The sequence below is a fragment of the Herpailurus yagouaroundi genome, unplaced genomic scaffold, assembly GCF_014898765.1.
Source record: "Herpailurus yagouaroundi ecotype Mexico unplaced genomic scaffold, PumYag 142, whole genome shotgun sequence".
In the NCBI taxonomy this organism is placed as follows: Eukaryota; Metazoa; Chordata; class Mammalia; order Carnivora; family Felidae; genus Herpailurus; species Herpailurus yagouaroundi.
The window spans coordinates 28224890-28239497 of NW_024412397.1; the positions used below are offsets into that span (position 1 = coordinate 28224890).

At 35.6% G+C, this 14608-nt stretch overlaps 1 protein-coding gene across 6 annotated transcripts in view; it reads right to left on the minus strand.

Moving 5' to 3' along the window:
- ARK2N (arkadia (RNF111) N-terminal like PKA signaling regulator 2N) overlaps nucleotides 1–14608 on the minus strand; it is an 87955-nt gene that overhangs the window by 19486 nt on the left and 53861 nt on the right. For 4 of the 6 annotated variants that reach the window (XM_040478919.1, XM_040478920.1, XM_040478921.1 and 1 more), the window contains exon 3: nucleotides 5211–5393. The exons of the other annotated variants lie outside the window; for them this stretch is intronic. In XM_040478919.1, coding sequence (XP_040334853.1) covers nucleotides 5211–5393 — 183 coding nt within the window. The remainder of the gene's footprint in view (nucleotides 1–5210; nucleotides 5394–14608) is intronic. 6 annotated transcript variants of the gene reach the window in all.

Below are 14608 nucleotides of genomic sequence, written 5' to 3' on the forward strand. Positions count from 1 at the left end.
TGAAACTGAAAGTAAATCACAGGACTTATATTTTATTGGGGCAGGAGGCCCTCTCTATGCAGCTCTTTGCCTGTGTGGCTCTTTGGAAAGATAACTTCATGTACTCTATAAGAAAATTCTAAATTTTCGTCCTCCCACTACAGACCTTTTCAACACACAAGTCAGAAAGAAACAGCATAAAAAAGTAACTAAATCATCATGGCAAACATTTTTTTTCTTTGTCTTCAAAGAAATAATGTAGCTACTTTTTTCTTAAGGACAAATCATTTTACTTTTTATTTTTATTTTTTAGAGAAAGTGTGCACACATAAGTGGGGAGGGTGAGGGGAGGAGGGAGGAGGGAGGAGGGAGAAGGGAGGAGAAGGAAGGAGAAGGAGGGAGAAGGGGGGAGAAGGAGGGAGAGGGGAGGAGAAGGGAGGAGAAGGGAGGAGAGAGGAGAAGGGAGGAGAAGGGAGGAGAAGGGAGGAGAAGGGAGAAGGGAGAAGGGGGGAGAAGGGAGAAGGGGGGAGAAGGGAGAGGGAATATCTTAAGCAGGCTCCACACTCAGCACGGAGCCTGATCCCATGACCGTGGGATCATGACCTGAGCCGAAATCAAGATTTAGACTCTCAACCAACTGAGCCACCGAGGCACCCCAATGTAGTTATTTTTTAAATCACAAATCTACTGAGGAAGAACTAGTCCTGAACTGATTTGCAGCACATTAAAGGAAATTATTACATACCGGATGACAACAGCCTATTAAGTATAAAAAAGGTTAATATCTCAAGTCACTATTCACTTAGTTTTAAACCAAGTAGTAAATTATTACCTTGTATTTAGTTTTTTCAGTAAGAATGTTTTAAAAAAGCTTTAAAAAGTAGGGGAAGAAGGGGGCCTGGGTGGCTCAGTCGGTTGAGCATCTGATTCTTGACTTCGGCTCGGGTCGTGATCCCAAGGTTGTGGGATCAAGCCCCACGTGAGGTGCTGAGCGTGGAGACTGCTTAGGATTCTCTCTCTCCCTCCTTCTGTCCCTCCCCCCACTCATGTACCCTCACTTTCTCTCTAAAATAATAAAATGAAAAAAAATTTTTTTTAAAGTTGGGGAAGAGAGGGTCAGAAATCTAAAATCATATATAGTCCATACAAAACAGGTAAAAATAAGTGGAACCTGAACAAATTTATCTCCTTCACAAGACTGCTACATTGACTTTAAAGTGCTAATAAGAGAAACATGGCCAATCCAGCCTAAATATAAAAAGCCCTACACTAAGAACAGGAAACAAGATTTGTTTCTCTGCACTACAACTAGTGTTATGGACAAATCAAGATTATCATCTGTATTTCAGGGATGGGAACATGTTCAATAACCTACCTTCTTGACAAGAAGGCCGATGGGAAAAAAACTATCATTTCTGTATTAGTTTTAATTTCCTTGGGGGCCGGGGGAACACTCTAATTCAGTTCATCACAATTACAAGCTTTCTACCCCAAGAGTACTTCAGACTTCTGCTGGTCTTAGCTTCATCTGCATTTATGTTCACAGTGAGCTATTTATTACTAGCAATATATAAAAATTAAGCCATTTTCAGATCTACTGATAGTTTCCTAAACATGTCCAATGCAAGAGTTACCTGGGGGTGATTACCAAAAACAGGTTTTTCAGACCCCATACCAGATCTACTTACAGAATCTTCAAGGAGAAATCTAGGATTCTGAATTTTTATCAGCACCCTGGGTAATTTTGACACCCAGGTCAAGTATCGGACATTCCTGTAGCCAGAGCAACTCATTCCAGGGGAGGACAGTAAATTAGAAATTCACAGATTAGGTCCATTAGTCACCTGCTTCCTTACTCAGCCTACTTCAGCATGACTATATTAGCATAATGCCCGCTAGCATTCCTGAAGGCCTGTGTGCTATATTCTGTACTAAGTACAAACAATAATCTTTCGGGGTGTATACTAGTTTTATTCCAGTTCCACAGACAGGGAAACAACTGTCATTTATTGGAGTTCACACAGTATGTGAGTGGCTGCTGCTTCAAAACAAGATGCTTGTTGGCAGCAAGCTGCCACCTACAACAGTATGCGATTCCAGCACCAACCAAGAGAAAAGTAAACACATGGCAAGAGTTGAAATGGAAAGTTGAGATCTTCTGTTGACCAGTGGCTTTCTTAATTTCAATTCTTTTTCTTGGTTAAAACTAAAACTAAAGAGTAAAAACTCTTTTGCATACTGGAACATCACATAATTGCTTAAGGATCCTAAACAGAGTGGGGCTGCGAACATCATCTGAGATGCTGCTACTGATTAACCCCTGAATAGTCAGTTCAGTGACTGGGTTTTTATTTTGTTGGGAGGGACAGTAGGATAACTCAGATTAACCATCAGAACATTTATCTTAAACTAAAACCACAAGAATGACATCTCATTGATGCTAACAGTTCAAATCTCAAAACTATAAAATTGGCAAACAAGCATAAATTCTGTTAACATTTTGTTGTGGCACTGTAAGTATATTCAAAATCTGCAAGATGGGTTCCCATTATGACAATTATATCAAGACTAGAGAATATTAGAAGTTTTCTTTATTACTCACATACCTGCATTGTCAGATTTAGAAAAAAGGACTTTCATGAGCCAATAAATGGCTTCATAAGAAAATGTCACCGGGATCTGTTGAACAGTGATGACCATGTCTTATGATATACAAAAATCTACACACAATTTATGGCCCAATACATACATATGTTCTCTATATATTATATCCTAGAGAAATTAATCACACACAGGTATCAAGAGACATACAAGAAATGTTAATGGTAGCATCATTAGGAACAGCACTCTAAATGTCCAAAAAGAGAATGGGTAAGTCAACTGTGATATATTCATACAGTCAATACTAAATAGTAAAAAATGAATGAACTAAAGCCATACTTATCAACGAGAATAAAACTTAAAATGTTGAAAAAAGTTACAAATGATTACCTTCTATGTAACAGCAATTAATATTAAAACATGCTTGTTTACAGATATGTAACAAATGCAGTAAAAATAGAAATACATACACAGGAATACCAATATCAAATACCAAATTCAAGACAGCTTTGGAGTGGAGAGGGAAAAGGAAGGGGAACAGAGTTGAAGCCATGGGTGTTCCCCCTCACATATTTTTGTCACATTTCATTTCTTAAGAATGGTGGTAAATACCTGAGTGATATACTCTTAAAATTTTGTATAACTGAGGGGTACCTGGGTGGCTCAGTTAGTTAAGAGGTTAAGTGGTTAAGCTTAAGCGTCCAACTCTTGATTTCAGCGCAGGTCATGATCTCACGGTTTATGAGTTCGACCCCCATACTGAGCTCCATGCTGACAGTGCTCACACACTCTCACTCTCTCTCTCTCTCTCTCTGCCTCTCCCCTGCTCACACACTCAGGCTCTCTCTCTCTCTCTCAAGATAAACTTAAAAAACATTTTTCTGTGTTACTGAAATTCAAAAACACAACCAAAAATAGAATTAAGTACACAAAGGCTAGTGATGTTTTAAACAACCAAGCTAACAATTACTTGAATCTTAAAATGTGATGCTATCCCCAAATGCTGGTAACTTTAAGGATACTTTAAGACCCCACAACCTGCATTATTAGGTTGAAATATCTGAAACTGCTGGGTTATAGGTCAAAAAGTCAAATATTAACAATTCCATGTGGTTTAAATTAATATTAAAACTCTCTCTATAAAAAACAAAAGTTAAATTTTGATGTGTTCTCCAAGAATTTACTATGCAGTGGTCTACATTTTAATGGAAGGACTAAGAAACAAGGAAATAAAACTGAAATAGAATGGACCATTTGTCAATGGATAAAATATGAAGATAAATTTCCCAGTATACAGAACAAATATGTAACTTAGAAACACATATTGCACAAAATGTGGTCAACCTACTGTCCTTTGATATAAAATATTACTGCTTAATTTTTAAAAGTACTTACACATAATAAATCCTTAAAAGATCCTTGTTGAGCAAAGCAAGTCTTTATCCATATAAAAATTAAAGTCCAGAGGAGAAACACCTTGTCCAAGGTCAAGGTCAAATAGTTAGCAGTCTAAACCTACTTAAAACTAAATCTAGGTCCTGCTCCAAAATTAGTCACTATAAATTAATCAGAAGTTCAACCAGAGATTTTTATTTTGTTCCAATCAAAGATTATGAAAGGAAGAATTAAGGACAAATGATCTGTGGAGTTCTGTCTTCTTTTTTATTTCTTAACAACTTCAGTATAACAAGTTCTAAGTCCATTATTATTTTTGCAAAACTCATTTGCCATAAACATATTTTAGGTAGTGATTTACAGGATTAGCTCATAAAAGCCAAGGCGATTTATAATTTAACTATAGTTAATAGTAGTGCTAACTTCTGTAGCACTAAAGAAAATACACACTACAAAAGTAGTCTCTCCATCCCCTCACCCTCTTTTCTCAAACTTAAGAACTAGTGCTTTAAGAAAAAGGCTTAAATGAGAAAGAATGCTGAAAAAGTACTGAGGAACACACTGCAGGACAGTTGGAGTTGGAGGGAAGGTCTTTAAAAGTAATGCAATGGTTTTTTTTAGTGAATAAATATCACTCTTCAGAATTATTATAGAGCCCAGATAAATTATGCAAGACAGGGATAGAGATTTTCCTGAGATACGAGAAGCAGAAACTGAAAGAAAAGGGTTGGAAAAGACAAACATGAGAACTACTGGAGAGGAATGGACAGGGACAGGGACACTGGCACCCCTAGAAGCAGAAGAAACAGTGCAGCCCTTCTTAGGAACAGCCCCAGGGGGCAGGTGTAATCAGCTCCCTCCCCATACTGCAAGGTTGCTATACAGATTAAGTGAGGGAAACCCCTGGAGAAGGGGAGGGTGGGGGAGTATTAAGGTCATCTGAGTAGTTAACGTATGTTAAGCATTTTTAACCCAAGAAATAGGTATACTGAAATCTACCTGTGCCTACAATTAATTCTCATTTTTGCTTCCTTCATATTAGGAAAGATGAATGACAGACACGCTACCCACATCTCCTCTTCAGTTGTAAAGGGCACCCTGGATAGTCACAATCATCGAAAGCCAGATGTCTCTAGTTGGCCTGCTCTCCTCGGCAAGGTCCACTACAAGGAAAACAGCTGCCAGGACACATGCACAGTACACCGTTAGAGAAGGGGGAGGGGAGGGAGACCAACCTGCCTCCGCATTCAGCTCCTCTAGAAGCCCGCTGGTCCTCCAGGTAGCTCCTGTGTCCTGGCCTCCTACAGAATTACTGTGCTCTTGAACTACCGCAGCCGCCAATAAATTGTCCACATTTACCACTTCTGGGTCAGAGCTGGTGTCAGACATATCATAATGAGCTACAACTGGAGGTCCATCTAGGGAGGAAAGAAAATGTATACTTGTATCTAACTTGTGGGGTGAAAAATACTTCTGCAACTAAGAGCCCTCTAAATGCCAGTTGCCTTTATCTTATTACTCTACCTGGTCAGAAAAGCTGCACTTTATACATCTAATATTTTGTACATGATGTGAAAGTGGAAAAGATAACCCAAGCTTATAAGATGAGGGACACATTTGAAAAGGAGAAAAGGAGTGTTATTATGAAGAACAGAAGACAAGACTGTACTGAACAAAGTTACACTGAATTCTCGTCACATTCCTATAGAGCAAAAGACTATGAAAAAGGAGAAGACTCCACAGAGAAAGTAAAACTGATTTTTTAAGGAAAAAAACTGATGCAAACTATTAAAAGTCAATTTATAGTTTTTCAGAGAATGAATCTAGTTCTTTCTCTTAGTAGCTAATACTTAAAAAGTCACTGTTAGATTCAAAGAAGAAAGTCAAATACATATTTTTCTATTCTAAAGAAATAAGGTTAACATTAGGAGCTCTACTTGACTATATCCAATAAAGCCCTTTAAAAATACCAGGGATCAGGGCACCTGGGTGGCTCAGTCGGTTAAGCACCCGACTCTTGGTTTCGACTCAGGTCATAATCTCACGGTTCATGGGATCTCATGGGATCAAGCCCCACATTGGGCTCCACGCTGAGCAGGAGCCTGCTTGGGATTCTCTCGCCCTCTCTCTCTGCCCCTCTCCCACTTGTGCTCGCCCTCTCTCTCTCTCTCTCTCTCTCAAAATAAACTTTAAAAAATAAAAATATCAGGGGTGTTATACATTTTATAACAAAAAGACAATACTCTTTTCTACAAAAAGAAACACTTTTTCTACAAAAAGAAATACTTTTTCTACAAAAAGACAATACTCACAAAATCCACCTTCAGGATTTTGCTTAGGATGTCTTGTTAGGAATATCTAAATTTTCTTTTCCCTGAGAAAGACAACCAGCTCACATTCCAAGGCAACGATACGCAACCTTATGGGTTATTTTAGAGGAAGATATTAAAGTTCTAACTGGAAAAAAAAAAAAAAAAAAGATCCCTTCTACCTCCAAATCACCCTAACTAGCCGAAAAAGGCAGCTGATTTCCAAAGAAATTAAACCGCAGTGATTCATGCTAAAATAACTCAATAATCATGCTTGTAGAATAGATACATGCTTTAAATGCTAATGCTACCCTTTTTCTAATAGCAAAAAACAAAAATAGAGTTTTCATTCAATTATGAAATACATCCCTTACTACCATCTTCATTTTAGAATAAAGCAGAAATAAAGGAATGCAGTTTCTCCCCCCAACAGCTATTTATAAAGTGCAGGCAAATTATTTATTTCCATAAAGATTTTTTTAATATCAAGACTGTTTTACATTCAACACACCTATTTTATGAAACTCTGGACTATGAAGGAATACATATGCCAATGACTCATTAAAATAGAACACAATGAAAGATTAATTTTAATACAAGCATCCATTGTGTGAATTGTGACTGAACAAAACATGAAACACATCTGGGATATTTATCCCTTAAAGCAAAGGTCCCAAACCAAAAGTTTATGTAGCAACATTTTTAAAATAAAAATGACCAAATAAAAGCAAACGAGTTGTTAAGTGCCACTGTATAAGAACAGACATGTCACAATATGAAATTCTGACGATCATTACAATTTCAGTTGACTACTTAAAGATAATTTCCAATTCCCCCAAAAGGGTAAATCAAGTTCAGAAAATTCAATAGTGTAGCCCCAGTATCAGTTGGTAATGGATTTTAGCTCAAATAGAAAAAAATTAGTTCATGTTTGACGTTTTTCTTTTCTAAAAAAGAAAAGAAAGCTCTATTATTTATGGAGTTCTCGTCAGAGTTCAAAATGATTATTATGGAATCAAGATACTGTGTGATGTCCAAATACTTGGGTGCAGAAGATATGAGGGTCAAGTACAATATTGACTATTTGACCAAATGTTCTATTTTTAAAAGGGCTTAAGTGTTGTTTTGCAAAAAATTAAAGATTTATTTTAAAATTTACACCACTAGTACCATTCACCACCTCTTGCTCTCACATCCCTCCCCCCTACAACCACCAAATTGAGGCATCAGGTCAACAGTCAAGTCAAAATTGTACCACTCCTACATGTAGAATCATGCAAAGAGTAGAGTTGTATATGTACATGCAGAGTTAACATCACCTACCCATGGAAATAACTTGTCTGAAAGTCTTCATCAGTAGGAAATACAAGCATAAACTTGTTATCTGGCTTCATTCTTGTATCTTCCATATTTCCAAACAGCACACCTTATAGCTTAGCTTAAATTTAGTATTCATCATAAACAAAGACAGTGATATTTTCATATTTTAATTATACTTAAAAGTTAAATTATTATCAGTGTCATTTCTCATTTCCAGTCTATCCAAAACAATGACAAGTCAATACTATACAAACTTTAATAAAGGAATGGATGCCTTTCCATCTTTCTTCCAACTTGAAACCAAAATTAATGATCTTATGTTCCAAGGTTATGTTACACTTATCATTAGCAAACCAAGATGAAATAAAGTAGGTTTAAAGCACTCAGCATTAGGGTTTGAACTTTAAACCACTAAGTAAATACGAGCTACCTGATGGTGATAATTTGTGATATTCTTTTAAAAGTGATTCTTGCTGCACAGCAGAAGTAAGAGACAGGTAAGATCCTGTAGTAATTGTATCTGTCTTTTAAAAGAAAGAAAGGGAAAAAAAGCTATGGAGGAGGAGCTGGGAAAATTCAGCACATTAATGAGAGAAGCAGCAACTATTCTTCCAATTTGACTCTAACAATTCATTACAGGATGGAATAAACATGGAGATACTGTCCTCTCTCCCACTTGATTCTTCTCTATACTGTGAGAACAAATGCACTGCTACTAAGATTACTTTGGCTTTCAAAAGCATCAAAATCGTCACTTCAAGTAAAGTTACACATGGAAACATTTCCAATTTAAAAATTAATCATTAATGTAAGCACATTCCATGTGACATTTAAGGATTAGCCAAACTACACATTCTCCCATCTGCTAAACTTGATGTCTGTCACAATCTTAAAACATAAATTTATAATGACTTTCTAGTTTTTCTACAATCCTTAATAGCATATCTCTATAAAGGTAAATGTTAACACAATTAGTTAATAACTAATTGGCCTGTGGTTAATCAAAGTGCTGCCTCTCCTCCTGATTGCAAGATTTTGAAAATTTTGCTGCTCATTACAATTACAAGGCAAAAAATTAAAAGTCAAGCAATCCACTGACTTATGAACATCGATTCATCCATTTTATGCTAGAAATAGGTTTGTACCCTCTCAATTACATCCTAGCCTACACACAGGTTCTAACTTTTCAAATAATAAAATACAGATGTATCTGTGTCATCACACATTTCTGACATAGTGAAGTTTACTCTTTTATGGTTAACCTTCTCTACTACTGTCATCAAGTGTTTAAATTTGTGAATTAGTTTTCATTCAACCTATTATTTTCTTCTTTAAAAAATGTTCTTTAAATCTCACTGAGAGAATGTGAAACAAAACAAAAAAGCAAAACAAAACCAACATCCTTTACTGCATTTATCCCTGACAAACCCCTTTTAGAATTTCACTACCAAAAGCACAAAATTTTTAAAAATGATGTAAGGTAATACATAATTTACCACTCTTGTTTTACAGATGAGAGATCTGAGTCCTAATTAGGTGGAACCAGAAATGAATTACATTACAGTTGTTCAGTGTTGAGAGAACTGGAAATATACAAGACGGAACAGCATAGGAAGTACGTACAGATTTTTGGCAGCCAACGTACAGGTTGAAGTCCTGCCTACTACTACTTAGCTCTAGGACTCATTTCTTCACAGAGTTATGGCAAGAGCTAAAGATGACATACCAGCAGAATACTGGACCACTGCCCCATCTTTCCACTATAATTAGCACCTGCACTATTTTATTTGTTTGCTTATCTTTACATGTAAATTCTACTCTACAGAGCCTGCATGCAAGAAGCTTTGAGAAAAGGGGCACCTGGGTGGCTTAGTCAGTCGTGTCTGAATCTTGATTTTAGCTCCGGTCATGATCTCATGGTTCATGAGATCGAGCCCCAAGCTGGGCTCTGTGCTGACAGGGCGAAGCCTGCTTGGGATTCTCTCTCTCTGCCCCTCCCCCTTCTTTCTATCAAAATAAACAAACTTTATTTAAAAAAAAAAAAAAAAAGCAGGAGCAGCTATGAGAAAACATCCCTGCCTGGATTGGTGCCTCACACTGGTCATAGATTAACCCCACTTATTAAGCAAATGCTTTCCTGGGATTACTGAGATCTTCACAAATGGGCTTTTGTACGTTTCTTTTTGTCTGAAGTGTAATGTCAGCTTGGGTGTGTTCATATAAAAGTGTTTCATACCCAAACAGAGATCATTTTTGGATTATTTCATATTTTGCACCATCTTAGCCTACAGAGCTTCCCACTAACACAAGTGTCAGTCTCCCAGTATGAGGTCTAATTAGATCTGAGAGATGGGAATTCCTCTAGTATCTCAGACACCCTAGAAACGCACTCCTCCTTGTCTCTCTTGTTAAGTCTCGGGCCCAAGGAAAGGTGGGGCAATGGCCCAAGACACACTTTGCCCCTTCAACTCCCATTTCTATAACTATAATAATATACAACAAAGCTCAGAGAAAATTCCTTCTGTCCTCCCCAGTATAGCCAATCTCCTGAAACCCCTCACTAGGAGAGAAAAAAATCTATCTTGTTACTGCGAAACGATCCCATATAAGCTCTACTGCCACAGTCATTAAAGGGCCTATGCCCAGGGCCATTATCTATCTACAACATCATGAGAAAGGTGGAAATCACACTTGGCCTCAGTCCAGATAGTCAGATTCAAAAAAGCTACACCTGAAAGAAGCATTCTTAGCAATTACCTAGCCAAGGGGTCTAAGAAGGGAGAGTATATGTGGCAGTAGGCAAGTGAGAGAATGCAGTGTGGGGGGAATAAGGAATTGAGGGGAAGGACAAACCTGAAGAGCTGCAGGAGGAAATTTGCATTTTGGCAGAACCTACTCAAGAAAAAAGGCGTTTTCATTCCATACCAAAATACTTACCAAGGTGAAAATCTGTATTTGCGAATATAAGAGAAAACATACTTGAGAATACTTATGCTGTATTTTTATTACTGTCAAAAATTATATATGCACACATAGAACAATGTGAAAAAATAAAAAGCAGTCATTTTCAAAGCAGCTGTTGAAAAAGACAAATAATTACATCTACCAGAAAAAAAACAAAAAGCTACACAGAAAAGTGCCATCTCTTAAAAAACAGCTTTAAATACCAAAATCTGTGTGTCTATTTTCTCCAGAATAATATCAAATGCTATTTCAGTAAAAAGAAAAATGTCTGAGAAAACAGAGCTAAATGGAAATTAAATGCAATATACAATGAAATTTTATGTTTAGGCATTAAGTCATTTTCCCTTTTTTAATTAAATTTTTACTAATTTGTTTTTTAAGTAATCTCTACACCCAATGTGGGGCTTGAACTCAATATCAAGAGTCGTATGCTCCACTGACTGAGCCAGCCAGCCAGGCACCTGGCATTATGTCATTTCCAAAATAAAACTTTTTGTACTTTTTTCATTCTACTCATCTCAATTATTAAAATTTTAGACATTATAAAGTTTGCAAGGTGGGAATAAAGTTTTAAGGACTACATCTGTCCTTATATCATACTAGTAAATGACAAGTCATTTTGTTCACCCAGGAAAGTTATCTATGATACTGATTAAGAGTTAATTTTGAGAGGATCAAAGATGAGGTAAAAGCAAATATTCAAGATTATCAGAGTAGTTAGAAAGTTGATCTCAAGAAAGAAAATTTCATTTTAACATTTCACCACTAACTACAAAGTTGGGAAAATTGGGGAGTTATTCATAAGATAACTCGGGTCACGTATCTGGGTATTCAACAAAACCTAAAAGTTCGGAAAACAGGGCACCTGAAGAGGTCACCATCTTTCAATTTATCTTCCTATTTCAGAAACAAACTCATGACCTACTGCTTTGAGGATTCAGAGAACAAAACTGAAATATCTGTACCATGTTCACAAAGAACACAAAAATTAGATATGATTTTAGCCACATCTCCATCTCTATGATCCCTGTTAAAGATATCTCCATTCCAGCTTTCTGATTACTCCCTGAAGTAGTCTAAACTCTATTTTCCAAATATTCCTCAATTTTTAATAGGATAACTCAGTAGAACGTGTAAAGAAAAAGAATCTCAACCTTTTATGTTAACACTGGTATTATTACCTTTTTCAATATAGCAATTACAAAAAAACCTGAAAATCATCCCAAAAACATCATGTAAAATCTATTAATTATTCTGACCACAAACTAATATTGCATAATGGAAAAGCAGGTTTCTTGACTCCCAAACACCTAATGTGAATTAACTGGTAGACAATCACTAATATAACAACCAATGCTATCCTCAATAGAGTAACAAGAAACATTTCTTTTTTGAAACTTTTATTTATCTAGATTAATTGTTACACTTCAAATGCAGTTAGGTAAAATATATAAAGAAAGTGCAATAAAATAAAAATCAGTTATTTAATAACATTCTTTCCAAATCTCAAAGTCGTAAGAGTTTATTACCAAAGAATACACTTCCTCATAGATTATTACTCCTTCATTTTTTAGGATGTCTTCTATTTTATGTTGTAGTAAATTTAATATAAGATCTACTCAATGCCAGTAATAATAGTTTGTTTTCAATCCCCACCAACCTTCCTAAAATTCAGAGAAATTAAAAACAGAAATAAAAAAAAAATGAAAAGTGTAGAAACTCCGAAGTTATTCACGTTGTGTACAATCCATGTATCATACAACTGTTCTGGACAAATTAAAAAAACAAATTTCTTATCTGTACACTGATTAAGGACATAGATGCCATTTATGGAGAGGATTTTGAGAAGAATTTTTCTTCGAGAACAATTTTTACTGAACAATTTTCACAGTAAAAAAATTTTAAGTTTAATAAATTTGCTCAAATTGTTTTGATGCTGTATTTTCTAACGTGGCATTCCACAAAATCTCTTTCACTGTGCTCTCACTGTATCATTTAAATAATTCAAACTGCAGAGAGGGAAATAAATATAAGCTAAACAAAATGTAACAGGTACAATTACTTTAAAAGGTCACCTTCTACTAGACAGCTTGCCTATAATCTGTTATTCTAAACAAATGATGACAGGAAGAAGCCTGTTCACCATCTTACCTACAACTTTCATGTAGCTGTATCATTAGGCAAATTCAGCTGTATATTAAAAATGAAAATTATCAGTGATATCAATTTGGGTGCTTTATTTGCTCAACAAAAGGATTCACTACAGCATTTCTTCCATTAACAAGCAGATTTAATCGTTTAAAATTATTTCATTTCTAATATTCTGACTTGCACACAAATTTTAAGTAATAAATCTTATGTAAATTGAGATATACCTAGACTCAGAGACCTGGGTCTCTGCTGCTAAATCTACATAACACTGTAGAATGACAAAAGCAATGAAGCAAAATTATTCTTTAACTCAGTCTGCTAGTGAAATACACAAGAGGTCAAAAACCTTTACATGACAAAAACAAAATCCATAAAGTAACTTTTTTCTCCAATTTTATCACCCCAACTAGATTTATATGTGGGCAACTCTTACATACATGAATGGATATTATATTAATAAAAATCCCTGTAGACTATTCCATTGTTATCTGTCTCCAACAACTTGTCAAATGTAACAATAAAAAAATACAAAAATTAGTTATTTTAGAAGTGGGCATATGTGCACACGTGCAGACACACACACACAGACCAGACCCCTTGAGATAAGGCTCAATCCTCTGACTTGGTAACAAGAAAAAAAGGTTTTTTCTCTTGGACCCCAAAATAATAGAATCCTTTATTCTAAGTTAAAAAAAAAAAAAACTTTATACAAGATATTAAATCTTAAGATTTTCATTGTGTTGTGTTCTAAATTGAAATTTTATTTGGGCTTTTATTACACTCATTTTTAATGATGCGCACAAAATATGCATCAATACAAGTAAGACAGTTATTATCTAACAAGTGGCTCAAATAACCAGATCGTTCTAATCTGGTTAAATACTCTTAAAATGATTAAAAATCTAATATCCTACAACACTGAGTTAGTACAAACTAGGCAGAAAGTAGTCTGTAGACAGATTATCAGAAAACACATTTATCTTTAGTGAGGGGATAATGCCCCCTTTTAAATATCATCACCTAATTTCATGTGTACATATTAGAGAAATGGGATTTTATTCTTAAATAAAAAGTATTTCAACGACATCTAGATTAATGTTTTAGGTTGAAAGAAGTTTCTTCCAGCATTAGCCCTTTATATACTACAAAGAGGTCCAAACAGGATACATTCCTTAACCTTCTTAAAATTCTAGGAAAATTAAAGGAATTCAAAAGAAAGAAATTAGGGAAGACCACTAGGCACTTCTCAAACAATACATACACGTATATAAAAATGCCACCACATAATCCATAAGTGATTCCCACTTCTTCGTTTTAGTACTTAAACGTACAACAGTCTCCCTTTAACCACGGTTTCACTGCCATGATTTCAGTTACCAACAGTCAACAATGGTCCGGAAACAGATGATCTTCCTCCTGACAAACGGTCAGAAGGTCAAAAGTAGCCTAACACTACATCACAGTGCCTGTATCATTCACCTCACTACTTCTCCTCACATACGCATTTTATCACCTCACATCATCACAAAAAGGGTAAGTGCAGTACAATAAAATATTCTGAGAGACCACATTCGCATAATTTTTATTACAATATATTGTTATAATTGTTGTATTTTATTATTGCTGCTCATCTCTTACTGTGCCTAATTTATACATTAAACCTTATCATACATATGTTTGTATACGAAAAAACAAACTATTTATAGGGTTCGGTACTATCTGTGGTTTCACGCATCCACTGGGGTCTTGAAACATAACCCCCACAGATGAGGGGGTATAATCTTAGGGATACAGGCTTTGCCTCACTGAAGGAGAATTCAATAATCCAAAACAGCAGTTATTTTTTAAAAGTTCAATACTGGATATTTCTGTAAATATATGTAATACAG